Source organism: Fusarium coffeatum (genome assembly GCF_003316985.1).
Source record: "Fusarium coffeatum strain FIESC_28 chromosome Unknown BRIP53273_contig_40, whole genome shotgun sequence".
In the NCBI taxonomy this organism is placed as follows: domain Eukaryota; kingdom Fungi; phylum Ascomycota; class Sordariomycetes; order Hypocreales; family Nectriaceae; genus Fusarium; species Fusarium coffeatum.
The window spans coordinates 144,039-170,051 of record NW_022157837.1 but is presented as its reverse complement, the minus strand read 5'-3'; the positions used below and the strand labels follow the sequence as shown (position 1 = coordinate 170,051).

Genomic DNA, 26,013 nt, shown 5'->3' with positions numbered 1-26,013 from the left:
CTACCAGTGACTAGCCTGTCCTGCCTCAACAACCAAAGCGCTGTACCCTATTCTCCGTCAGCCAAGTAAACATGATATATTGATGAACTGAGAACATCAGCAGAGTTTAGAGGACAAAACTAGACTTAGCTCAGATAAGCGTATCTTCAATCCTTCGTCTGCAACGGTAATTAATGGCATCTCAGCCAAGCAAGTCTGAAACGCCGAACGTTCTTTCAGGTCCCCGACAAGCGGCCGCCTTACGCAGGGATCACGAAGATCACCCCAAGTTTCAATCTTAGACTGATCCGCGAATGGTTCAGCTCGTTTCAACAATTGTCTAAGACGCTGATTTATAAGTGCGTTCCCTGTTGTTTCGAGCGGCCGCTTATTGACGATGAGATGAAAGGACCTACGACTTGTGTAATTGTCTAGCATGTTTGTACTCGTAGTTGATATATAAAGTGAAGATGTGATCAACTTTAGGAGATCAATTAATCTTTGTTCATTCATTCGTTTCTTTAGTGCATTGATTGCACTGTCCATTCGTTCATTCATTATTGATATATCGTCATTCCTTCATTCATCATGTATACTTCAACTCTTCTTCTCACCCTCGCTGCATCTGCGACTGCTCACATCGCCTCTTGGAACAAGGGCATGTACTGCAAGGTAACTTCATCCCTCATCAAGACCTAAGCAATACTGATTCCTCAGGGCGGCAACGATTCCTCCGTCGATAACGCAAACACCAACCTCGCCGTAAACCCTCTCTACGACCTCCCCAAGTCCAAATGGTGGATGCAAGCCGACCGCGGATACGACGTTGTTCCTCCTCCCAAGGGCGAATTCCTCGAACTCCCAGCTGGAAAGTCCTTCATGACCGAACTCGCCAACAACCGCGCCTTCACCACGCTTTCGTACAACGGAGACTTGACTACTGATTGGCAAGACGGCAAGAACCGCTCTGTGTCATGGAGAGGTCCTGAAGGTGGCTGTCTTATGGACGGTGGTGATGGATCTGGTGGAGAGTTGCACACTAAAAATATTGAGTCAACTGGTGGAACAGCTTGGGCTATTTCGTATGAGAGTGATATCAGCAAGGTTATCATGGATAATCTTGTTGTGTTCTCAGTGCGATACTAGTAAGACAGTCTTGCTTCAGACTTGTTGTTCAGGTGGCTGACTTGTATAGTTCCCCTTTCTTTCGCGAGACTTGGTATGACGTTCCTGCCGATATGCCCGAGTGTCCAGAGGAGGGCTGCTACTGTGCCTGGCTCTGGATCCCAGATGGATGTAAGTTTTCGTCTTCCTTCTTCAGACAAACTATGACTGACAAGACATAAAGGCGGCCAGTCGAACATGTATATGCAGAACCATCGCTGCAAAGTTACTGGTAGCACTTCAACCAAGAAGCTAGGCAAGCCCAAGCCTGCCGTATACTGTCGCGATAACCCTACCAAGTGTGTTCCTGGTCCTAAGCAGATGATGGTCTGGAACCGTAAGTCTACTCCCGAGTAATTGCGCTATCGACAGGTCTAACTCTTTGTAGAAGCTGAAGGCAACAACGTCAACCCTCCTGATGGTAAGACGCCGACTTACAATCAGCGAATGGGTTTCATGGACGGTGCTCAAGATGACATATTTACTACTGAGTAGTCTTGATAGCGAAGTTTTGTGTACTAACAGCATATGTGAATACATAATAACTTTCATATTTAACTAAGAATAACTTGAGTAGTAGATGAAAAAAAGTTAAACTAGGCAGATAGAATACTGGAGCCCTGCAAATAAAGGTCTTAAAGACTTTATACGTCGATACATGGGCTGCCGTTGTGGGAAACTGAAAAGCTCTTAATAGGGCTCTTCTTAAGGGCGTCACTGCCACAATTTCCTGAGGTAACCGTACTCGACCACTCGCCGCCCTCACAGTCATACTCAGGGTAAATAAAGAGATTCCAGCCGCAGTTGCCAGCGCCGAAATTTTCACCATCATTGGTCTCGCCAAAGAGAGAAAGGATATCAACGGCAAAATTATCAAGGTTCTTGCAGGTTTCCACGTTATGTGAGTAACTTCCGGTAGTCTTGTCGCAATAGGTATCGGTGTAATATGTGATAGTGTAGTCAGGCCATTCGGCGCGCTTCTGAATGTTGGGAGACTGGTTGGAAGCTGGCATGGCTAGGGCGTTGCCAGTGAGGCTGGTGATAAGGGTAAGGGAAGTGATGAAGTTGAAATGCATTGTGACTTGTTGCGGTGCAGAGGCAGTGGGTTGACTTTTGTGAATATGAAGCAGAGTTGCTTGTGCTTTGTAAGATGTCTTGATATGAGAGGAGTAGTAGTTGTGTTTGGTTTGTCTGATGAAGAAGGCTTCTGAAGCAGGGACATTACATCTCTCTTATACCTTTTCAAGTCGCAGAGATAAACATTGGTGATGTAATGCTCATAAGCAACATATCCTACGGATGCCCACCAGGTGGAGAGGATCTTCAAAACCAAGAGGGCATATATGTGATACCCAACAGTTCAAAGCATCAAGGTACTTACAAGCCCCTGGCTATCTGCTGTCACCAGTAATGACCCGAGGTAGGCGCTGGTCTAATGCAACTGTGCTCCATGAAACATTCTAGGAACAGTTACAGTCATCTGGTATGTAAGTGAGCTATGCTGCAAGCTGAAGAGACAACAATTCGCCTCAGAGGCCAAGGTAATTATTACTAGGTAAATATATCATATTGAGACATGTCATTAAGTAGAGAGTCACTGGAGAGAACTATTACTTTACCGCGGAACGACTGTGATCACTAGGTTGTTGGTCCTGCAATTTGAGTGAAACTTCACGACAGAGTGCATTCCGCCTTACGCTATGGTATCTGTTGGTCGTGTTCATGACATCTCTTGGTCCCGTTTATAGTATCTGTTGGTTCCGTTCATGGCATCTGTTGGTCTTGTTCAAGTCGGTTGGTCTGTCTCACTCCACCTGCCAGGAAAGAATAGACAAATCATTCTTCCCGCACAGACATGCGTTGAAGAATCCATGCTACTATTATGGGGAGAACCACGGTATCCTAGTCTGCAGATCAGCGGTATTGACATTTGCTGGCAGTGAGCACTTACAAGTGCATAAAGACGACCTTGAGGCATATCCATTACCCGCTCTCCTATGGTGTTAAAATAATACAAAAATGCTTCATACTAGATACTGAAAAGAAACTGGTAAACAATAGTGTTGTGTCCTTTCAGTGCTAGATTGCAAGCCTGCCTAGTACCATACCTAGGTTTAAAAGGTTTCCAACTAATGCCTTTTCTATCTCTTCTTCCTTTCTTATCATAGTGGGACTGTTTGTATCTCATTGGAAAATTGATGTACAAGAACTAACAGCTAGAACTAACAGTAAGGTCCCTGTAGTTTCACTGGCTGAAAGTAATATAAAGAATACCTATGATAGCAGTTAACTAATCTTAGTTGTTGATACTTGATTAGTTTGAGTAGTATAAGCTTAGAGAATAATACTTACACTTTCTTAACAATTGTTTTTTCTAAAAACTTCTTCAGTAGCCTGTTAGTTGTTGGTTCAAGGTTACAGAGATCTGCATAGTGGAACTATCTGTGCGAGGATAGTATGCTAACTTGCAAGTTTTCAGGGCAGCTACACGGCATGACTTTTACAAAAGTTTACAGGACCAACAGAAGTCATAGCTTAACAATTACGTTATCTAGATACACACGGACTATCTTAAGTAAGTGATCTGTTATGGTCATAGACGGTGCTCAGGATGACATCTTTGCGGCCTAGTAGTCTTCGCCAGTAGGGTAACCTGTCCCTCTGGGAGGGTAAGACTTTTGTTCTTTACTTGCATGTTATGTCAATCTCTTTTTCACTCGCATTACCGTTGCAAAGCTCAACAAAGATAAGACAATGTTTGTCTATTATATCGTATATAACAGTAGCCTGGTCAAATCCCAATACCTCTACCCATAGTCATCCAGTGAACCTACTCTAAAACGCCAATTCGCTAGACTAAATATCATTTACCACGCCACTGCCCGTATAGAATCATGCGCTGCCCAACTTCCGGATCGTCTAGGTTGCTCCTCATCTTCGTCCTCGCCATCCGCTAATTCGGTATCCTCGTTACCCAGTGTTTCGTCACCATCGGCAACCTCCTCGGCCTCTTCTTCGCCGTCGCTCTCTTCAGCTTCATCGTCTCCTTCGCTTTCACTATCAGCGTCTTCTCCACTGGACTCGTCGGATTGATGTCGAAGATTGGGGAACATGAGCCCGGGGGGCACCTCCTGGTCGTAGTCCTCAGGCACGTCACTGAGATCACTCTCGTCATCAGCCGAGTCGTGGATAGAGCCTGCCTCGCTGTCGGCCTTTTCTTCGGCGCCATGCTCTTCGGCATTCTCGTCCTCGGCAGCTTCATCATGTTCTTCCTCCTGTTCATCTTCATGCTCTTCTTCGTCGTGCTCCTCTTCACCGTGCTCCTCCTCCCCGTGATCTTCCTCATTCTCGTCGCCGGCATCTTTCATGTCCACATCAACGTCGTGGCCAGCTTCGCGCAGGATCTGCGCATCGGCTCCTTCCTCATCACTGCCAGCATCACTTGCACGTTGTACAGGCGTATGGCTGCCACGCTTGCCGCTCGACACACTACCCACCCGGCTCTTGCTTGACTTGGGTGCCTCCAAAGCTCGGATAACCGCTTGTTCGGCCTTTCGCAGCACGTCCGGTCTTCTAACGCCGGTTTTTCTAGCCCGCGGCGCAGCTTCTTGCTTCTCTGTTTCCATAGGAGTCGCTGTGCCAGTGATACTCTCCTGTCCATTGGGAGCGTTGAGTATACTGGCAAGGGAGCTTGTAACCTTGGTCTCTGCCTGCGCTGCTTCGAGTTGGGCTGCGACTTCCTTCGCGTGGTGTCGCTCCTCCACAACCTTGCTAGGGTCCGGTCCAGGCAAGCTCTTAGCTATCTCGGAATAGATCCTGGAGTAGCAATCGTTGAGAAGATCGTCGATGGGTGCGACTTTCATGAGATTAGCATTGAGCTTCTTCAACTCGATAGTCTCCTTCATGCAGTTGAAGAGCGGAACCTCGGCGCCATCGCTCGCAGCCCAATCTGCAATCCGCTCACCCACAACCTCGAACTCTTCACTTGACAGTGCTTTGAACGCATCGTCTACTACAGGCGTCACATTGTAACCCTGTCGTAGAAGCTTGAGGTAGGCAATACAGCAGGATTGCCATAGGTCAGTGAAATGATAAAAGTCGGCGCCCTTCTTCCTGAGTCGTCTCAAGAGCTGTTCCAAGTTGCCCCGATCATTCATGATGACCAACAACTTGGTCATGAGGCGAACATATTGTTCTGTGTAAACGTGATGACGACCGGGCCTCTCGGCATCACATTTCCACACATTCATGACCATAGTCTTAGTGAACATACTGTCTCTGAGGATGCCGAATGCAGCCTTCGCTTCCACAAGTCTGTCGCTGGCGGGTGCTTCGTTGGCATCGTCGAACAGTATCTTGGCATGTCTGATGATAATACGATGCTGCCAATTGGCCTTGTCCTTATCTTTAAGTCGGGAAAGGTTGCGAATAATGTATTCCTCCCAATCTTCAGGTTCCGAGAAGGATGCATAATGATCCTCAGGGTCGACTTCCAGACCAAATGGCTGCTCGGATAGAATTTCAGCGGCCTTCTTCGATGGCAAGTCACCTCGCACCACCAGTTTGTGAAGAATTGAGACGATCTTGTAGTGTGGTTCGAAGATAGGGTCAGTGTTCCTCCCTCTTCGAGCATTGTGTGCCACCTTAACGGCCTTCTTAAGGGTGTCGATCAACAGGTCTAGGCTGACCTTGGAGGCCATATCCTTGACGTCAAGTTGGTCATCAGGAGTCTGATACATCTTCCAATAGCATTTGGAAAGCATGTAAGGGTTCCTATTTACTGTTAGATCCTGAAAGGGACGGTAAATTAATTTTCACTTACTTCCAGTTTTGTGCCTTTCGCTTCATTGCCATTCTGAACAGCTTGGCAGCAAACTTCCACACCTTGTACTCGTTCATTTGAGAATGCAGAATCCTCTTGAAGGTTCCCATTCCCATATCTTCAATAAAGTATCTCTCCTGGTCGGAGTGCTGGAATGGCTCCATGGCAAAAGGCTCTCGGCTTGACGCATACATTCTCATGGCGAATTTGTGGTAAAGATCGTGCAGTGGATCTCCATCATGCGTCTCAATGTCCACGTTACGGGAATGCGAGAGTGCAAGTGTGTAACAATGGATTGCATTCCGTTGGAACTTGACCAGCTCAGGACGTTCCTTATTCATCTTGTCAGCAGTCCAAAGAACCGCCTCATCCAGTTCGTAGTCAAAACATTCAGCTAGACGGAACCATGCATCCCATCTGTCTGCAGTGAATTGCAGTTGAAGTCGCAGGAAAGTCGCGCCGATACGCAGATCGTCAGTAGCGCCTGGGGTCTGACGACGGTTTAACTCAACACCCTTGAACTTTGTCAATGCCATCATACCCAACAAGAAGAACCAGCCATGTGTGGCAAGAACAGTCTCGGGGGTGTTAACAGACACAGCGTCTACTGAAACGTCCCCAATGAGGGCGCGGTATAGACGTAGAGGGTGGATCGGCTTCTTCAGATACTCAGTAAAATTGCGCAGGTTGTGATACATCTGCGGCGTTGACTTCGTCTGGCCGATAGTTTGTTGCATATGATCGATCGTCGTCTTGAGATCAGATTTGAGAAGATCCTTCATCGGCATGCGGTTAGCAAGAATGCAAACCCTCTCCACGAGCTGCATAGTCTGTCGCTTCTCAAGCTTCTCCGCTTGGCAACCATGATCCTGGACTTCCCAAACACCTGCTCCCAATTTGAGACCGTGCAAGTCATAGAGAACCTGGCCAAGGTAGTCTTCCCAGTTCTCGATGTTCTTCAGCTTCAGAAGCTCGACCCGCATCACCTTGAGGAAGATCTTGTTTGAAGCCTTGCAGAATTTGCGGATACCAATAACTTGGTGAATGGCCGCGAGGTAGTCAGCAAGATCGTTCTCGGGTCCGATGATGCAGTTGTCCTCGTTGATACCAGCTTTGAACATGGTGTATTGGAGGCACCATGCACGAATTTGCATCTCCTTCAGCTTGTTCTTGAGTGACGAGAAAGCAGCTTTAGAGGCAGCATTGCCAGTTCGTTCTGTCCTGATACCAATCCGAACCTCATCTTCGCACAGGCTCGCAACATGCAGCAAACAATTGATCTTGGCAAGGGCGGATGATGTAGACTTGATATGGGCATCATCAATGATCTCGAATGCCGTGTTCTCGTTGAGCGCAGAATAGAGAGCTGCAATCAACAGTTCATCTAGTGATTTTAGAGTACGCATGAAGAGCAATCGTCGAGATTCGGTTGCAGTGTTGACGTATGTTTCGCTCTCCAAGTCTGATACGATCAGTTCGATGCTCTTGAGGCAGCAGGAGAACTTTTTGGTGGGATATTTAATAGCATCGTAGGCATCCCCCAGACGCGACCACAAAAACAGCCTAAGCTCTGTACTGCTGTTGTGGAGGAACTTCCAGAGATCTTGCAGGCTTTGACTTGCGCAATCGGAGATGGACTTCTTTTGTTTCTCACTTGACTTGTCACTTGAGCTTGTGTCGTCGCTGTCATCGTCGTCTCCCGACTCAGAATCCGTTTCTTGATCGGGGGCGCATACTGTCGATGGGTTGAGAACAGGCTCCAATGTCTCAATGACATAGACTGGGTCGTCCATATTATCCTGAAATAGGCCGAGGAAAAAGTCCATTGTCGTTAGTTTGGAGATCTCGCGATCAGCAGCTGCCGGGGAAATCATCGGCATAACCACGTTATTAGGCAGCGAGATGGCAGGTACCTTCTCATCTGCTAGATGATCCCGTAGAGAGGTCCACATGAGGAGAATGTGCTCGCGTAGAGGCTGTTCCGAGTGTGAAGACACAAGTACTGAAGCCCACAAAAAACGTGCTATTAGGGGGTCGTTGGATGGACGATCTAACAGCTGGAGGTAAGCTGAGGCAATGTCGAGCCAGCGTCCGAGTCGATATTTGGTATCCATCCGAGTTGCATAATCCACAACGCTGCTAGGGTTGGTGATGAGTTCGTAGATATCGACATGCAGCTCAAAAAGCATGGGCACGATGGTTTCCAGCTCTTCTAACCTCTCAGCAGAGCCCGCAGCCAGTTCCAGCTCTTCAGTGATCTTATGATACAACACAGAGTCCACTTTGTTAAGCATCTGAACCACTGATAGCTTCATTTTGTCTGACCACTTAGCTGCTGCGTAACTTTGGCTGACAGCTCTGACCCATTCGTATGCGACGTCTTCGGCCGTCATCCAGGACCTGCAAGCTCCGATCTTTTTGGCAAAGGATCTCAGACCTTGTTGCTCGTTGAATAGGGGCATCGATGGCTGATCGGGCGAACCGGTTTTTGCGTGCTCCAAGAAGGAAGATGGTCCAAGACTGGCTTGTTCGTTCTTATGCAGGAAGACCTTAGCAACCTCTTCACGGAAGTCAACAAAGACACTTCTCAAGTCGCACGCAGCAAGATTGTTTATCTTTCCCAGTCGGTCTTCAGCAGCGCATGAATCAATGAGCTCATTGATGAAATCCAATGTCGATTTGTCGTCCACGCCCAGATTCTCCATAACACTCTTTGTCATTTGGAAGAGATTTTGGTCAGCACCTTGATAGGGCTGTAGTTGATTAGCAATTAGGGTGCTGGGGTCGGTCGTTTCCTCAGCTTGGAGAGTCTCTCTTCGTCGAACTCGCTTGCTGCGCTTTTCCGTTGTATTCTCCTCTTCGGCGCCATCTGGCAGTCCCGCTGCAGATTGCGATCGTTTTCTCGAGTCATTCGAGTCTTTCTGAGACTGGTCCGTGGCTTTCTGGCTATCTTCGGTCGCTTCCGATCCTGCTTTTTGTTCCTTTGGCTCTTTTGTGGTGGTCTCCTTTTCTAGCGATTTCTCCTTCTCGGTGGGTTTGGGGACTGCAACCTCGATCTCTGACACAACGCTCTCGGCTTCATTCGGAGGTGTCTCCATCGGAATATCTTCCAGACTGCTCTCAACAATCCCGTCACACGTATCGAAAGCTTCGGCTGTAGTTTCCAGGCAGTTGATGAGTATTGCTCCGAGATCAGCCCAGGATGACACAGACTTGGGTTCTTGGTCAGCATTGTCACCTTCGCCCATTTCCGTATCTTCTTGCGGCTGGTCCTGCGTATCCGAAACATTGGGCGGTATTAATGATTTGGTAGGATCAGGAAGAAAAGGAATGGGGTCCAGATGGCGCCTGAGGAGCGCAGGCATCTTCTTCTTGAGCCAGGGCGCCATGATCGGATGTGACAAAGCCATTCCATCGCCCAGCAGCTTCAATTGATCTTTCAGCTGTTCACCTGCCATTCCTTCCGCTAGTGATGGAGGGTCGACTTCCGCAACAGCCGGGTCATCATCTAACTCAATCGCGGCCTCCAGGCAGTATCGCTTGATGCGGTTGCTGTTCATGGCTCCAGCAAACCGGGCAGTCTTCCTCCAAAGCTCCGGATCAGAAGGATCCTGGTCCAAAGCAGTCATCCAGCTATCCAAAACCTTGCGCCCATCATCGTGGTATCTTAGCTGGGCCTTCTCCTTCCAGGCTGGATCGAGATGCGATACATCCTTAAATTTATCGACAAAGAATTGGCCATAGTTTTTGTAAGATAGGTAGAGCGCCTGGGCCAGACTTGCTGCAACTCCGTCTGCTCCTCCAGCATCCACATCGAGTCCTCCATCTGTGAGTGAGGGGTCCAAGTTGGATATTTCTGGTAAACCGTCTGCATGTCGCTCTGCTCGCTCGTAGTCGGTCTTCGCTTCCCTGTACTTGAAAATTTCGGATTCGAATAGTTCGTGGTATGCGGCTTCGGCAGCTTCGCGCGATCGGGGGCCTTGTGCATGAAGCTTTAATGCATTTTGGAATCGCTTCAGAGCTTCGTCGACCTAAATATGGTCAAAATCCGTCCAGACTTGGGCTGTTGTTCTGTGAGCTCACATGAATCTCCTTTGTGGTGTCGATCTGCTCGTCGATGTTATCCTCTGGCTCGAGGTTTATTGCTTGGAATGCCGGCTGTAACCTCGAATTAGAACAAATTTGTTGTATTATTGGGATATCTTACCATATTGGCGGTCGCAATTCTCCTAAAGCAACGCCCGACATTCGTAACCGCAGCAAAAAAATACTGGCTATTGCAATCTCAATGATTTGACTTTAGGAGTTTGGAGACAGTTCACTGTCTTGGCATCCATTTAATTGACGAGCGCGTTCTCAGACGCGGATCATTTGAGCCACCGTCAGCCACATCTTAGCTCTTCGTCTGTTCCTCGACACGTGGATGTGGCGGTGTTTAGTGCTGCACGTCCCTTTCTGGCCCGCATAATTCAGGGCAGTAGGGAGTACGTACAACTGTTGGAGCTGGAGCTATCAAGGCCAGATCCATCTTAGGGAGGGACCATTGGCATCTTACCTCGAACAAAGGACCCCTCGAATCGAACGACCTCGTCTATCTTCCTCCTTGCACATCACAGGAGGCGATTCCGACGATTCCCACCTAATATCAGCCCCTGATCCCCGATACCGATTACGAGAAGATCGCAGCCATGGTCGCGCCAGCCGTTCCTGAGTGAGGCGCAACACTACCGAGATGCTTGGCATCCACAATAGCTAATCTTGAACTAGAATTACCGAGGAGATTCTCCACGAGTCGATTGATGCCCGAACCGAATCTCTCGCTGGTCTTCGAGAACTCGGCCCTCCCGATCTTGTGCATCTCTTGAAGCACGGCGTCCGAAACCCAGCCAAGCAGGTACGCAAGCTCGATCGGCGCAAGGGAGACAACGAGCTGACTTCTCCAGACTGGCGTTTACCACCATGTTACCGGCGTTGATGCATCTTCATCAGCTAGCTTAGCAGCGTATATCAACACTTTGACATACAAAGAATCGGGACCAAATGCGACAAACAAGATCGTTGAGGGTGTCTTCTGGTACGTCATACTTCAAGCGCTTCCAGACCTCGTGGATGCTAACACTTGACAGCTGTTACAATGCATTCTCCCGACTTGACATGCGCGTGCATGTATCGATCCCCGGAACCGTAGAGAGCTACTGTGTCGACGAGCGAGGCGAGAAACGAAAGGCTTCAGAGGACCTCTGGCTAGAGACCTACCTCTGCAGCGTCCTTCGAGCATACTCATATGCCGACGACGGCAGCGGCGATACGATTCGAAAGATCATGGGTGTTCGAAGATTTAATCCTGTTACAAACACTGAAACTGAGCATCGATTCCTTCATGCTGCAGAACAACTCTTCTTCAGGGGTATGTTGTCTCCTACCAGCCTGCTATGCCCAGACTAACCTTCCAGGATGGCAATTGGGATCCGATTCTGTGGTCCAGGTGCCCACCAACGTGTCCAACCATCTGACTACTGGTCTCCTCAAATACCTCGAAACGACCGGCCGATATGCTTCTGGAATCAACCTGTTTGAGAAGCTGCGAACACAAAGTGTTGAGGTTTCGTCCCTACTAGCAAAGGTCATGTTCATGGGTCACGAGGAGGTTGCTGGTGTCAGAACTCTTCACCAGTCTTTGCAAGAGACTCCTATGGATTATGTTATGCTCGACACCCAAGCCGAATTTCTCCTACACAAGGCCAAGGGTGCATCTACTCCTGAGCTCAAGGAGGAGAGACTGAAAATGTCCCTGGGCTGTGCGGATCGAGCGACAGTTGCCGCCCCTACCGAATTCAGCACTTGGGCCAGACTGGCTCAGGTCTATGTGACCATGGAGGATTGGGACAATGCGCTCACAATCCTCAACTCATGCCCTATGTTCACTTACCAAGACAAAGATACCCCTATGATGCCAGAGCCAAAGGAAGTCATTCTACCAACCCTTCCTGAAACTCGCCTTGATGAAATCGACAGCGAGCCTGAGTCGAGATACTCGGAGCAGGTTGACCCTAGCTTGCTCAACCTGCGAGCAGCATCCTACAGAGGCACCTTCAAGAAGGCTTACGATATTCTGACCGAGATGACTGCAAAGATTGGTTGGGATCAACTCTTGAAAATTCGCAGCAATGTATTTGTTATGGAGGACGAGTACCGCACAGAGAAGCAGGAGTCTACCCATCCAAATGCCTCGAAACGAACCCCAAGCACCGATGGTCTGCGAGGCACACCAGATCAAACCGTCACCGGGGACGAGGAGACAGAGGGTCAAAACTCAGAGAAGCCTGCTGATGAAGCTTCTGAAGCGGAGACCAACTCTGACGCTCCCGCCACCAATGGTGATGGTGAACAGAAGATTGAGAAGCCAGCAACCGTCGTCGACCCAGGCGAGACAAAGCCTGATGCCGAGGTAAGTTCGAATGATATCATTCTCGAACCAAGCTAACAGTTACAGACCACCAAGAACGACGAACATCTGTCCAAGCTCAACACCAAGCGTCTTTGTGAGCGCTGGCTGGATAGCCTCTTCATGGTTCTCTACGAGGATCTACGGGTTTATACAATCTGGCGTACCCAAATGGCTCAATACCGCGCCCAGCAGATGCAGTACAAGAAGTCTGCAGAGGAGTGGGAGATCCTGGGCTCTCTTGCCGAGCGTCTCCAGCACATGGACGAAGCCGTCGAGGCGTACCGCGCATGCCTTTCCATCCGCTTCAGCCCTAAGGCCCTGGCGGGCATTCTGCGTGTCTTCGAGAAGACTAAGAGCACAAGAGAGACCGTGGCATCCGTCATCCGATTAGTTACATGGCAGTACCGATGGTACAGCGAGTTCAGTCCTGAGCTGTTGCACACAATACGGACTCTGATCGAGGACGAGGGAGCAGTCAAGGTCCGAAGCATTATCCAGGCGACAAGCTTGCCTCAGAACGTCCTGGACCTGACGCATCACTATGCTGCGCTGTGCGCGACATTCAGAAGCAGCGGTACCGATGGCTAGAGTTATGTGTTTCAATGGATTTTGTCGCAGGTAAATGGTTAGATATACATGGAGGAGATGGGAAGCGGAACAGCCTAATTGACGATGTCCCTCCTTTTGGTAGGGTCAAAAGTTGACTTTTAAAATTCCCCTAATTAGCGATGTGATTTATTGCTGTGATACCCAAGGGTAGTTGTGGCTGCTAAGAGTAGCAATGAGATAAGAGAGAATAAATGCATACTTCCAGCTACTGGGTATCTATTGGTTCGTTCGGTTTGCTTCACTGTTAGCCAAATGCAGCTATCCACATGCTGCCTTTTACTTGTTGGTGTAAGTGCGATGTCTGCACCCGAATGCACAGTATATATCATACACCAGTAGCAGTTTCCCGTTGGCTCGTGCCGTGAAAAGACAACCTTTTGATACAGCTTTACTAAGAAACCCCTTCGAACTACGTGCACATTTTATATCGTCTGTACTGAATGCTTCTCGTTCGCATGATCGTGATAAGGTTTTTCAGACCGGGTCTTTGGTCATTGACTTTATTGTCCTAAAACTAGAGATCTTCTAACGATTGACGTTGCTTAAGACGTTGTATCAAATACTATGTAATTTCTTTAACGTTGTATAGACCGTAACTTTTGATGTTGAATGGGTAGACGCAGTCTTGCTTGGCCCACTTCAAATAGATTGCTTGCTGTTTCTTGTTGTTTCATCCATGGATGCCCCACACAAGCTATTGTGATACATGCCCCAAGTTTAGAATAGAGGAATAAGACTGCAGTAAGCCTTTGACAGAATCTGCCAGGTAATTAATCACCGATTGTTTGAACAGCTATGTCCTGGCTGATTCAGTGACTCACAATGGAATATAATGCAGGCCAGGTACCTTGCGCTATAGAAGTTGGCAGTTTATCTGTTACAGGCAGCAGAGTCGCAGCTTCCTTTATGCTCCAGCAGTACCCCACTATCGTCATTCCCTCCACCCTTTCTCCAGCTCCAACTTTCAATAACATACATCTGACATCAAACCCGCACCTCTCATTCCCATCAGTTTATTGTCTACCAATTCATCACGATACTTTACTGAGTACGACCGTACTTAAAATACCAGGAGGGAAGGATTAAAGTCGTCATCATATTCCCCACTCATACATAGCTCAGCTACACCACCTTCACAATGGCCAAGCGCATCACCAAGGTACGTCTTCTCCTTCCCATTCTGGCTTGACTTGTGCCTCATCTAACACAACCTCAGGAATTCGCCGAAATTTCCCAAGAACCCCCGGAGGGCTTCTCCGTGTCTCTTCCTCCCAACGAGTCCATCCACACCTGGCACGTCACCCTGTCGGCGCCCCCCTCGACCGTCTACCACCCAGGCAAATTCGGCATCCTCCTCACCCTTCCCACCGACTACCCCTTCAAGCCCCCGGTCGTCAAGTTCGTCACCCGCATCTACCACCCCAACGTGACAAACGACAATCTCGGCAACATCTGCTTGGGTCTCCTCAAGCCGGACGCCTGGAAGCCCAGCACGAAGCTCTACGCCGTGCTGGAGGCTCTTCGCAACCTTCTTGAAGAGCCGCAGCTCGATAGCCCTCTCGAAGACCGCATTGCGCAGCAGTACCAGAACGATCGACCTGCTTTTGATCAAGCGGCTAAAAAGGAAGTCGAAAAGCATGCCATGGGCCCACCTACTTTCCCTCCCAACGCCTAGGTAATGTCTATTGGGATTTAGGGCAACTTGCTGTATGAGGACAACTTCTAGTTTACAGTCGACAAACTTGGCAAACTAAAACATCTTGAACGTGGATGCGGAGAGTTTTGGGAACGAGGAATGGATCAAAGCAAAGGTAACAGTCAACTTAAACACCCATAAGGGGTATGGCCATGAGGGCACTTTCATCTCGTATGGCTAGACATCCTTGGTATTGAGCTCTCAGGCCTTTAACCAAGCTTATGAAATAAACGAAAGTACATAGATGTTATGGTGTTAAACGTGAAACATTTCATCACATGGAGGCAGTGCGCGTTTGACCGTCGTGTAATTATCTTTCATTCCATTAGGGTATCAAAAGTTTCCCCCAAATCTACTCCTCGACAGGTTCTAGCCAGTTCGTACGTAATTTTCCCTCCCCCTTCTATATGAAAAGCAAGCACCACCAGGACCTTTTGCCAGTCCTTACAACCTTGCCATGTCCCTTGTGTATCAGTTCACACCAAGTGCTCTTTGGGGGCGTGGTGGTGCGTTTTTGTCTTATCGCAATGCAGCCGTAAACCATCGTCATTAAATAAAACAATGTTCCTTTTTGGGTACCATTCCATCCTGTACATTCCAACCGTACCAACGCTGTTCCCTCCCCGCTGCTTTGACGTACATACATAGTAAACAAACAACTCCTCTGTGTTAGAGGCAGCTGAAGAATAAAGAAAAATGAAAATGAAAGAAGAAAAGTTGGAGTCGAAAGAGAATAGAGGAGAAAAAATGCAGACACAATGCGGGCTAAATCGATAAAGAGACATGCCTTCCATTGAAACGCCGTTCCATGATGAGTGTCGGCGGCTTCCACGACCGTGTTGGCGTGTGCCGGGGTGTGCCGAAATGAGAAAGAAGCTGATAGAAAATGAGATGTTGAAGGAGTGTTGTGGGTGTACAAAGAGATGAGAGGTTGTGAGGTATGTTGTTGTTCGTGGCTAAGACGTTTAATTTCTTAGTTGTTCCATGTCTTGCCTTGGCGGACTCTATCCAATTGTGCCTTGGCTCGACGTTGCTGACGTTTCTCGTCAATTTGAACCTGACTGAGATGCCCGAAGCCATTCCGCCTCTTGAAGCAGGCCTCCATAAGGGCGTTGGCATCGATCAGGCGGCGGGGCATTGATTGCACCACGCCAAACATTTCCATGGGATCGCCCACTGCTCGGATCTCGCTCTCGCCTTGCTTGAAGATGGCCAATGCAATGCGGAAAAGTGTCTTGGATCCTTCATAGAAGAACACATCCCATACGCGGAGGGTGGTTTCGATAGGGAGTGTTCCAATGAAGCAGCTCATGAACCATGCCGTCATGCAAAGTGTAATCGGTGGAAGTCTGTCTGTAGGTGTTGACATGCGTGCGAGTTCCTTGCGGCGCGAACGAGTAAGGCGAATCGACTTGCTTGTGGAGGGTCGGGAGTTGGGATCAGCCTCAAGCTCTCCACCAACCTTATCCCAGACAGCAGGCATAGAAGTGCGCATCTCAGTCATGAGCACTCCCAAGTCAATCTTGGAACCCTCGAGACTCATCTCATGGGTACCAGGAAGATAGATGCGTGTGATAACGTTCAATAGCCAAAAGCATTGCTCTTCGGTATCAACAAAGAGCAGCAGAAGACCAGCCAAGAAGTTCAAACTTTGACAGTAACCAATGCGAGGGTTGTACACAGCGAAAGCGTGAAGCACACGGCGGAGGGAGGTAATGATGGGTGTCTCTCCTTCAACATTCGGGGGAGCTGGGCTGGAGCTGCGAGTGGAATCCGTCATTGTCGACTGGCTTTCTCTAGCGCTGCTTGACGTTGTTTCCATGCCACCGGGAGGCTTGAACTTAATGTTGTCAGGGAATGTGCGGTGCAGATCTCGCTCGATAGCTTCAGCATCAACGTCCTTAGCTCGTTTAGTCGTTAGCTTATCGTAAAGACCCGAGTGCTTGGCCAAAATAGCTGGTCCGCCAGCATAGTAAAACCAAGCAGCGCCGCGCCATTCCGGAGGAATGCCCTTGCGAACAAATCGTTTCGTCTTTGCGTTAGGAGCAGGAAATCGGTTAGGGTGGTCTGTCATCAGAGCATTGTCCTTGAGATACTGATTCCACTTCTTCTTTCGACGAGCCAGGTACTCGCTGTATCCGGCATTCCAATTGTCGTATTGTTGTCGCGTCACATACTGGTTCTCCTTCTTGAAACCATATCGGTCACGAGAGCCAGGGTCCTCAGGCTCCACGGGCTCGGGAATGGCAACTGGAGGAGGCGTTGAGACTGGCTCAGGCTTGAGCTCGGCCTTGGGGGCCGGTGTAGGCTCAGACACAGGTTCGGGTGTAGGTTCGGGCACTGGCTCTGACGCGTATTCAGAGTTGACCCTTGACTCGGGGGTTTCGGGTCGGTTGGTGGCTTCAAATACGGGTGCCAGGGTAGATCCAGGTGGTGAAAGAGGTGCAGCGAATGTTTCTGAGCGCGCAGAGCCAGGCTCGGCGATGGAAAGAGGTTTGTGTGATTTAACGGAGGGCTCTGAGTCTAACGACTTGGCCGAATCTCGTTTTTCGGGGAGTTCGGGGCTGCTGTAGTTTTCCACCACATGCTTTTCAGCAATGTGAGGTACAGATGATGTAAAGGCTGGTGATGTAAAGATCATCTTGGACATTCGAATTTCCATATCGAGTGTTGAAGTGGATTCCTGGACCTCTCTTTGTGGGAAATCCTCATCATCCTCATCATCTCGAATGCTTCGTCTTTGACCCATGTCGGATTGTGATGATACTGGTCGCTTGTTTGTAGTGGTGTTTTGGTAATTCACCTCTTCGTCGTCGTCGTCGAAGCCTCGCTCGTACATGCCCATAACATCATCAAGACTCGGCTCGTCGTGATCAGCGTCGGGTTCGTTGTCAGGGTTGGTTTCTTGCTCTGCGCTTTCTCGGCTAGGGTATAGTGATGTAACAGAGCTGTCCTTTGTGAGAACACTGCTTCGCTCGGTGACGGCGGTACCGGGCGCAGTTATATCTGTATACTGAGAGCGATAGCTCGAGCGCAATTCTTCACCACTCATCCACGGGGCGATGACAGGGCTTGGTGAGGCAGAGCCTCCGTTGGAGTAGCTCAAAGGAGGCCGTGCTGCTGACGATGTCGCACCAGTAGCCGTCCGAGCACGAGGCGCTCTTGGGTCATAAAAGTCGTTGGGAGGAGGAGGAGAGATTACAGATTGATAAGTTGAAGAAGATTGACAAGAAGAAACTGAAGGGCCACGAGGACGTTGAGGAGGCCAAAGGGGATGTTGAGAAGAAGTAACGAGCTCCAAATACTGGTCGGCGGGATTGGGACCGGGGTTAGATGTAGCGGTCCCTGGGGCGTTGTGGACTAGTCGTGGCTTAGTCGCGTCTGCGATTGGCTGGCGGATACTTTGCTTCCGCGGCCGCGAGAAGTTCTCCACGGCGGGTGGCAGGGTGTCGTAGGCGCGAAGGTCAGCCAGTGACGATTTGGATGTCAGAAATGTCGGAGATGTGTTTCGGGAGTCAACAGGAGTGCTTGCGGCAGTGTCGTAACTTAGAGGAGACGGAGAGTGGGGAGAGTCGAACGGAGATGCTGCACGTTGCGATATTGATTGTCCGAGCATGAATTTTGAAGGGTTGGACATGGAGTCCCATCTGGGCGAAATCGGCAGAGGAGGTAAATGTGACAAAGACTCGTCCGAAGGTTGACGAGCATGGCGGTAGGCGGCGCCAAATGGCTTGAGCTGCATACGAGGCGATGCTAACGGAGACATCATTGGTGAAGTCATCGGTGAGGCATAAGGCGAAGGCGAAGCCTCACCTGTCGAAGCACCGGGCATGAGGCTGTTCTCGCTGTCTCGTTGTCGATTACCGTAAAAGGCAAATTTTGTTCGGGTTGCATTTGGCGAACCCGGAGCGTCGGGTACAGAGATGGCGAGGGGTGGCATGGTGTGCTGCACACTGGAGGGTCGAAGAACTCGGTTCGTTTCGATTTAATTGACTGCTGCTGGGCGCCAGAGGCTGGCAAAAACTTTTGGTCGCCCAGCGGGCAGGATTATGTGCCGCTGGCAAAATGAAAGTTTTGTTTCTGAATCAGTGGGTATAGTTCGTTTTTCGTTGTAGTCGTTTCGTTGCGTGATGGATGTTCAATTAGTCACTTCACTCTGCCTGCTCTACTGCGGCCTCCTTCCTGATGGAGTCGTAGCAGCACAAAGAAGAGGTTGAAATGAACGGGTTGGATTTGACAAAATGTAGCAACAGCTCTTGGCCATCGCTGTCGGATCTAGAACAGAAGATTGAATTTGCGACTGGAATTTTGGCACAAGTCGAGCCAGAACGAATGTAGTGTTGGATACGATTGGATTCGAAGGATCGGCGGATCGTGATCGAGGGGGGCCGAGTATTGTTTCGGTTTCGAGTTGTCGACAAACCAGCTACACAGCACAACGAAGAGAAAAAGAAAGAAAGTTGCTTCGTTTCAGTCAAAAAGCAAAGGCTATCTAACCAAAGGAGTCGGTCGGAAGTCGGTCGGTGTAGAAGAAGACAAGCGAGAATAGTCGGTCTCGAGAAAGCGTTCCGGTGTGGGATGGTTCCAGAGGTATAGTTCCAGTGGAAATGGAAAATGATGGGGCACAGTCGAGACCCCACGGTTAAAGAATTGACGCCGAATCTCGTCTCAGACAAGAACAAGACAACCTGATCCAGTCGGCGTATAGTAGTCGATGAGAAGAATAATGCAAATCAACAGCTTCAGCCGTGCTTGGTGCTTTTGGAAAGTAGAAAGTAGAAAAGTTCGCAGCACCTACGCAAAGAAGCACCCTGCGCGAAAGCGTTGACTCTTTGACTGGGAACTGGGACTGGGACGGGGAAGCCGGATTGGCAGGGCGGGTAGAACGAATTTCAATGACCAGGATGTTCTCGCTGTTGGAGCCCAGGCCAGGGCAGGAAAGCGCCGGGGGGTAACCTTACCGTACTGTCGCTTACAGGGCTACAGTCCAGCTACAGGGGAGCTCGGGCGCCGCTGTAATATGAATCCGTCTCTACAGGGAGACGAGATGCATCCCAAATGAGTGATAGAACCGATGGATCGATATTATAATCGATCACAAACTTGGAAGTTGACAAGCTAAAAGAGGGAAGCTTGGGCTTCGATACGTTTGTAGTTTGTGTTGATGTTGAAGCTCGTGTCAATAGGTAGCGAGGAGCGAAGAGAAAAAAAAGTCTTTTGGACGCAGTGGACAGCCCGGACGGAAGTGATCCCACCTCAGGGACTAAGAAATGAGACAAGGGAGAGCGACTGGAGAGCGACAAGAACCATGAGAACTGGATCTGTTGCAGGTGGCGCGGGGAGAAGAAGAAACGAGACTCAGCCAAGACAACAACCAAGACCAATACTTGATTGCGAGTGACCCGTGAAAGCACGTCAAGAAAGAAGAAAAACGCGATCTTCTACGTTACAGGTTCCTTCAAAGGGGGAATCACACGGACAAAAAAGATGGCACAATTCAGGTCCGTCTACATACGGGGGCCATACAGAGGCCTGCCAATATGTGTAACTGTTACAGTGCCTCTAGGCTCTAGGTGGTGTTGGTGCACCTCGTCGCTTTCCAACGTCCCAGCGGGCGGCGTCTTCTCCGTATGGCTGTTTGTTACCCATCTTTCACGAAATCTCCAGCTACAGTGGACTGCAAAGAAAAACCAGCCGACCCAAAAGACCACCAAGCAGAACTACCAGACCAACTCCCGAAATATCATTGGCCGAATAGCCACCCCGGGGAAGCAACGCTGCTGGGCCCTTTTCAGCTGGTGAAGGCTCTTTTTTGGACGCTAAATTGTTGGTTTAGAGGGGCCCGTTATTGAGTCAGTCGACACCAACACCAAGTAGGCCTCTATGGCGGGGGTCGAACCAGGATAATGCCGTGAGCCAGGTATGGTTTAATAGGAAAGTGACAAGAGACACATGCGCATTCTAGATATAGACAGGTATTGTAGGTTTGGATTGAGATGGCGTAGGTGAATGCGGTGGTGGATAGCCCATCGTCCAGAATATGCTTATCCCATGGTGTTGCGATCTTGACGAGAAAAAACAGGGGTTAACAAAAAGTCTAACTGTGCCTTACACGATGGCAGCCTGTGAAAGCCAAGGACGGACGGATGTTTGGAACAAGGGAGGGACACGACACGAGTATCCAGATAGAACAGTCTTAGCCAACTGTACGGGAACCAGAGACAGGTCTATTCCTAGTGTCTGTGATGAATCTCGCAAAAGGGCAAAAGATCTACCAACAGAGAGCCACTGTCTAAAATATCACTATCACTTCTTGCAGCTGGAGAGCAACAGAGACAAAATAGTAAGGTCACTCACTTATCCGCGTTTAGACCTTGGACTAATTATTTGAGACGCCCGAAACCTAGCAGTTGTCCCTTGATCGAATAATCTCATCGACAGCAGCTCTCAGACTCTGCACGTTACCTATGATGATTGTTGACGGCATACAGGTAATTGCAATGCCTAAAGGCTAAAGGCATCCTGTTAGTTCAGATCATCCAGCCAACAGATCTATCATCCCTTTGATCCGTCTCATTCAACCAAGCCTCATTGGACTCTACAGGACCTTCCCCTCTCGAATATGGGAAGCAAATTAAACCTGCCCCTCACGCCAATTCTTTCCATCTCATCACATCACAGTCATATGCGTTTCAACGAGCTGTGCCATGTGTTACAATGCCACCACCACTAGACGAAAGTGGTCCTCGCCAAAAGAAGGAGAAAAAAACATTCCCCATTCGCGTAGACTGAGGGTTTAGAATGGAACCAAAACCACCGTTCGTCAGTCCAGCTTTCTCGCTAATTAGTAGCTCTAATAAGCCCATGCTCCATGGTCCGGCAAAGGGGGCCGACCAACGACCAACTCTCCCAAAAGGTCAAAAGGCGCTGCACCGTCTCTACGGGTTCCTCCCGTCAACGTTGACGTTTCCCAAAAGAATACAAGCGGCACCGCGGCCTGGCGCTGGCTGCCCGACTGGCGTCTCTCTGCCCACATCGGGTAGTCATCTCCCCTTTGCTAGTGTGGTGTAGTGAGTGGGATGGGAGAAAAAGGCTCTGCTAGACTTGTTCTGCAACCGAGCCACAGCGCTCTCCAGTCGACCACTTGATGGCGTCAAGAGACAGATTGAGAGTGGAGGAATTGAGGATAGTCAACCAATGAGATACATTTCGTTCCTGGATCTTACTGTGGCTGCGGTACCTGCAGGGACATGACTGCAACCCTGGTTTTTTCTCTTTTCCTTTTCTTCCATTTATCCTCTTTCCCCTCTCAGTTAATCCATGCCATTAAACTAAACATTAGGAAATTAATGAAAACATTTCAGGCCATATTATCCGTTCAGCTGAATAAATTACGTCGATGAACAGGAGAGACGTGCACCGGCAAACATTCCAAGGCACAAAAAAAAACATTCATTATCCATATTTTAATCCATGTTCCCGGTAAACTTAAGAGCTAAGCTATTAGTGCTCTGAGTCCATGTCTGTACATAGGCCCAAATACTCGGGGCCGCGTTATGTTGCATAGCGTCGCTGACGCATCGCAATATCATCTACCGTGAATGGATGCGTTCATGTACATAGCGTCTTTCACAATCTCGATTTGCACACGATCTTCGCAGATGTTTGTCCCAGCGATTCAAATACGATTTTATGCGGAGTGGGAAAGGGACGATCAACCAGGCAGGGCAGGATACGACATCCTTGCCCGTTGTTCCGGTGAAAAGCTTCTGGTGAACTTCGAATTCTGGTGATCTACAGAGAATCGAGATGACACGCATGGATTATGTAACCGTTCAACTCGCTCCGCCAGTCCGCGTCTCCGTGGTCATTTCAACGACGGTGGAAGCTTCTATGCCTTGGATTCTTCGGTAAATTCTTCTCAAACTCTCCACTTGATGACAGTCAGGGGAAAAGAAGTGACCTCACAACTTGCTGCATTTAGACGAAAGGAAAAACTCAACATCTACGGATACAAACTCCATCGTTGTGCTTTAGTGTACATGGGCAGCAACCACTCACACGGGAGCACAGGCTACTCAACGTTTAATCTTATTTGCTCCGTAGCTAAGTTCACCAAAACTTAACTTAAAGCAAACATTACTGTCTAGGTTAGGCAGCTCAACCCATAAAGATCGGAAATAATAAGTCGAGCAAGGAGCCAGCTTGTGTCTTTTCTGGAAACTTGGTGAAGAACAAGTTAGCCTCGTCTCTCCCCCGCTTTTTGGTGGAAACCCTGCCATGAGGTGGATGACCCCTTGGAAAGCCTGTCGAGCACGAGGCATTCGTTGACAGGTGCGTAGGCGAAGGAGGATTACCTGCCGACCGCCCCAATACCGTCGAGCAATGGGAGATGATGCTGACGACAATCCGCGGGAGAGCGTCGATTGCAGGATCGCGAGGCTTAGACATGTGAAGTCGTAAGTGTTACGTCTTGATGAGGAAGAAGGATTCGAATGTGTAATTAGAGAGAATTGGTGATATCGGCTTTCACATTCCTGCCCAGAGACATGCGTTAATAGCATGTGAGACTAGCGGTTACTTAACTGCACATATTATATGCATGTTTCTAAGATCCATGGGGGGTCCCTAAACTCATCTCGGTAGGTGTTCATCTTAGTTATGCCCACTCCGAACCGCCGGGTCATGATATAGACCCCGTCGTCATTAACCGTCGTCCAGGGAGAAGTGACATTTTTTGTTTGTATCCGAATCCAAACAAAGCATTGCTACGCGTGATATAGCTCACGACCGAGGCATTGAGGGCACGTCCGTTCCACGTCCGAGCTAGCAACCCATCATCTCTTTTCCAAGATTCAGCCCAAAGCCATCGCGCAATTCCAGCAACGGTTCCCGGCTTGGCTGTGAGCACAGCTGAGAGGCAGGCTAGACTCGAGTTGGCTTTGCAAAGGGTCGTTGCCGACAGACAGGGTCTTTCGGTGTCAGCTTCAGCCAGGTAAAACAAATCGCTCAGCAGCGCCTGTTTCATCAGAGGTAATTGCGGATGAAGGGTCTTCTTGAGCTCACTTCCACAGATGAGACTTCCACAGATGAGATTGGGAGGATCGTCGGTGGTGGCTTGGATGTATCACCACTGCAAGCCTTCAGATAGACATTTCCGCTCGCTCGGTGTCAAGTTCGCTAAACCACCCAAAACCGCGGATAGGTAGCATGACCATGATGTCTCGTAATGAAAGAGCTGCGATGCTTCATTTCTGCCGACGTCTCTATGACGACCTGATATGTTTTGTTCAATGCGTTCTGAACTTGTTAGTCAAGTGCGTCAAATCAAGGGCGATCGGAAAGACGGGAAGCAAAGCAGGGAGAAATAAGACACACGTCTAAGACCGTCCATGTTCCTGTCTCTCGGGTGTCTCTTTTTGCTCTTTATTTTGTTTGTTGCATTAATCAATTTTAATATGTTTCCTTGGGCGATATCAGGGTTGCTAACTGTCGTCGTCCAGCCAGCAAGGACGGTGGAATTGACGACATGGCTCGAGGTCTCGGAGCGCCGCCGGCAAGAGTCACATAGTTGAGCGGCGTTGAAAGCACGCGTCAGTTTAATTAAAGAGTTTGAAAGTAATCAATCAACAAAAACAAAGATTGATAACCAAAAAGCAACATCTTCTGTCATCATTCAGCTTCACAGTTCAATGGTGTCAATCCTACCCTATACTGTCAGATACCACGTGACCGGAGCTAGAGCTCCTCTCTTCTCCTCTCATGCTCACAATCACATCACCACGCATCGATGACGCCAGTCCTGAACTGTGTTGGGTTGGTCAACAAGATCGGATCGCCCAATCTCCGGCTTTGGTTCGGCCAAGGGGTCAACCGTCACTTCTCGTCTCACTTCCATCATCCTTGAAGCAAACAACAAACACCGGAGAATCTCGCCCCGTCCTCCGTTCCAGGTTCAGCCTCCGGTTTAATTGAAAGAGAGGCCCGAGCTTTCCCGTTTCTTGGGGAAGTTGAAGTGACATGTTACAGAGCTGTCTGCAGCTCCGTTCGTCCTTGTTTCAAGAGATGATGCTGATAAGAAAAGAGCTCGTATCGTCTTGCAAGTGGAGGGTATCATCCATCATTAACAATTGGCGCTGCAGCTCCTGATCGGATGAACGGCCGCTGTCCAAGAAAACAGAGATGGCAGACAAAAGGTCCCAGCTTCCGGTGATTTCTTGAGATTCCGAGACACTTCCATCCGGCTCTGAGCTACAGTGAAAGTCCTACGTCACGTACAATCGGATACGGGGAGCAGCTGTTTGCCCAGCCACTTCCACTTCCACTTCCAGTGCCCGCGTTCTCACTCTGCCCTCTCTGTACTGTACCAGTGTACCTCCTCTACTGTATGTCAGGGCTGGGCTATCTTCCCCGCTCTCTATTCCCTTCTCTATTGTTCTCTACCCTGTTCTTCGTCCCGCGCACCTCGATGAGCAAAGCCGGGAAAGGTAAAAGCCCAAAGCCAAAGATCACTTCGATGCTTTCCGGGTACCTATTCCTTTAGTCAGGATACTGATTGGACACCAGCCATTCAGGTCCATTGCGCGTCCTTCCTCTCTTTGGCTTTGGCTGTCGCCCTGATCGACTGACCTGACCTGGAAGTCTGGAGGCTGGCGGTTCGCAAACGGGAGCTTGTTGACCTGACCTGACCTGACCTGCCTTACCTTGCAATGCCATGCCATGCCATGCCATGCCTTGCAGCTTACCTCCGGGTGGATTGTGCCTTGTCCACACCAAGAAGCTGGGCCACCCAATACATCATTAGATCTCAAGCTCGTGGGACTGTACCTCGACTTGCCGCAGTTCTCCTTGCATTCCCATGTATCCGTTACTTGAGTTCCGTTAGTGATGTCCATACTATAACAGTCATGGAGTGTATCCAGTGATGGGATGACTACGACATCCGCAATTGGCTGAATTACCAGCTCCAGCTCACACAAGCTCTGCTCTCGGGCTGTCTATCGCTTTCACAGTTACTGTTACTGTCGCCCTCCAGCTCCAGCTCCTCACACGCAGTTGCAGTCTCTCCCACCCTCTACCCGTTCCCACTCCCCCTGCTTTGCTCTCCTCTCTCTCTCTCCTCTCTTCTATTCTGTTCCTGTTTTGCTTTGTCTAAGCTCTCTATCTCGTGCTGTACCTTGCCCAACCTTTAAAACCCTCTCTTATCCCCTGAGAGAAACGTCTTGTTCCTCTAAACTTACCAATCGCATTCCCAAAGACTCCATTGCACCACCCAGCTCAGCTCCGTAATCCACC

General features: G+C 49.2%; 6 protein-coding genes across 6 annotated transcripts; 3 read left to right on the top strand and 3 right to left on the bottom strand.

Annotated features, from left to right (window-relative positions):
• Nucleotides 1-567: 567 nt before the first annotated feature.
• FIESC28_01725 (uncharacterized protein) lies at nucleotides 568-1,638 on the top strand (the record flags this gene model as incomplete). Its single annotated transcript, XM_031155875.1, has 5 exons — nucleotides 568-651; nucleotides 697-1,124; nucleotides 1,175-1,275; nucleotides 1,328-1,480; nucleotides 1,532-1,638. 5 exons carry the CDS (start codon nucleotides 568-570, stop codon nucleotides 1,636-1,638), a joined length of 873 nt encoding a protein of 290 aa, XP_031020078.1.
• Nucleotides 1,639-1,787: 149 nt separating this feature from the next.
• On the bottom strand, nucleotides 1,788-2,219 carry FIESC28_01724 (uncharacterized protein; the record flags this gene model as incomplete). The annotated part of the gene is made up of 1 exon (XM_031155874.1): nucleotides 1,788-2,219. One exon carries the CDS (start codon nucleotides 2,217-2,219, stop codon nucleotides 1,788-1,790), a length of 432 nt encoding a protein of 143 aa, XP_031020077.1.
• Nucleotides 2,220-4,010: 1,791 nt separating this feature from the next.
• Nucleotides 4,011-10,175, bottom strand: FIESC28_01723 (uncharacterized protein; the record flags this gene model as incomplete). Its single annotated transcript, XM_031155873.1, has 4 exons — nucleotides 4,011-5,916; nucleotides 5,966-9,996; nucleotides 10,049-10,123; nucleotides 10,173-10,175. The coding sequence occupies 4 exons, from the start codon at nucleotides 10,173-10,175 to the stop codon at nucleotides 4,011-4,013; spliced, it is 6,015 nt and encodes a 2,004-aa protein (XP_031020076.1).
• Nucleotides 10,176-10,653: 478 nt separating this feature from the next.
• On the top strand, nucleotides 10,654-13,001 carry FIESC28_01722 (uncharacterized protein; the record flags this gene model as incomplete). Its single annotated transcript, XM_031155872.1, has 6 exons — nucleotides 10,654-10,676; nucleotides 10,733-10,859; nucleotides 10,909-11,039; nucleotides 11,092-11,372; nucleotides 11,419-12,413; nucleotides 12,459-13,001. 6 exons carry the CDS (start codon nucleotides 10,654-10,656, stop codon nucleotides 12,999-13,001), a joined length of 2,100 nt encoding a protein of 699 aa, XP_031020075.1.
• Nucleotides 13,002-14,160: 1,159 nt separating this feature from the next.
• FIESC28_01721 (uncharacterized protein) lies at nucleotides 14,161-14,697 on the top strand (the record flags this gene model as incomplete). The annotated part of the gene is made up of 2 exons (XM_031155871.1): nucleotides 14,161-14,181; nucleotides 14,239-14,697. 2 exons carry the CDS (start codon nucleotides 14,161-14,163, stop codon nucleotides 14,695-14,697), a joined length of 480 nt encoding a protein of 159 aa, XP_031020074.1.
• Nucleotides 14,698-15,691: 994 nt separating this feature from the next.
• On the bottom strand, nucleotides 15,692-18,658 carry FIESC28_01720 (uncharacterized protein; the record flags this gene model as incomplete). Its single annotated transcript, XM_031155870.1, has 1 exon — nucleotides 15,692-18,658. One exon carries the CDS (start codon nucleotides 18,656-18,658, stop codon nucleotides 15,692-15,694), a length of 2,967 nt encoding a protein of 988 aa, XP_031020073.1.
• Between the last annotated feature and the right edge of the window lie 7,355 nt (nucleotides 18,659-26,013).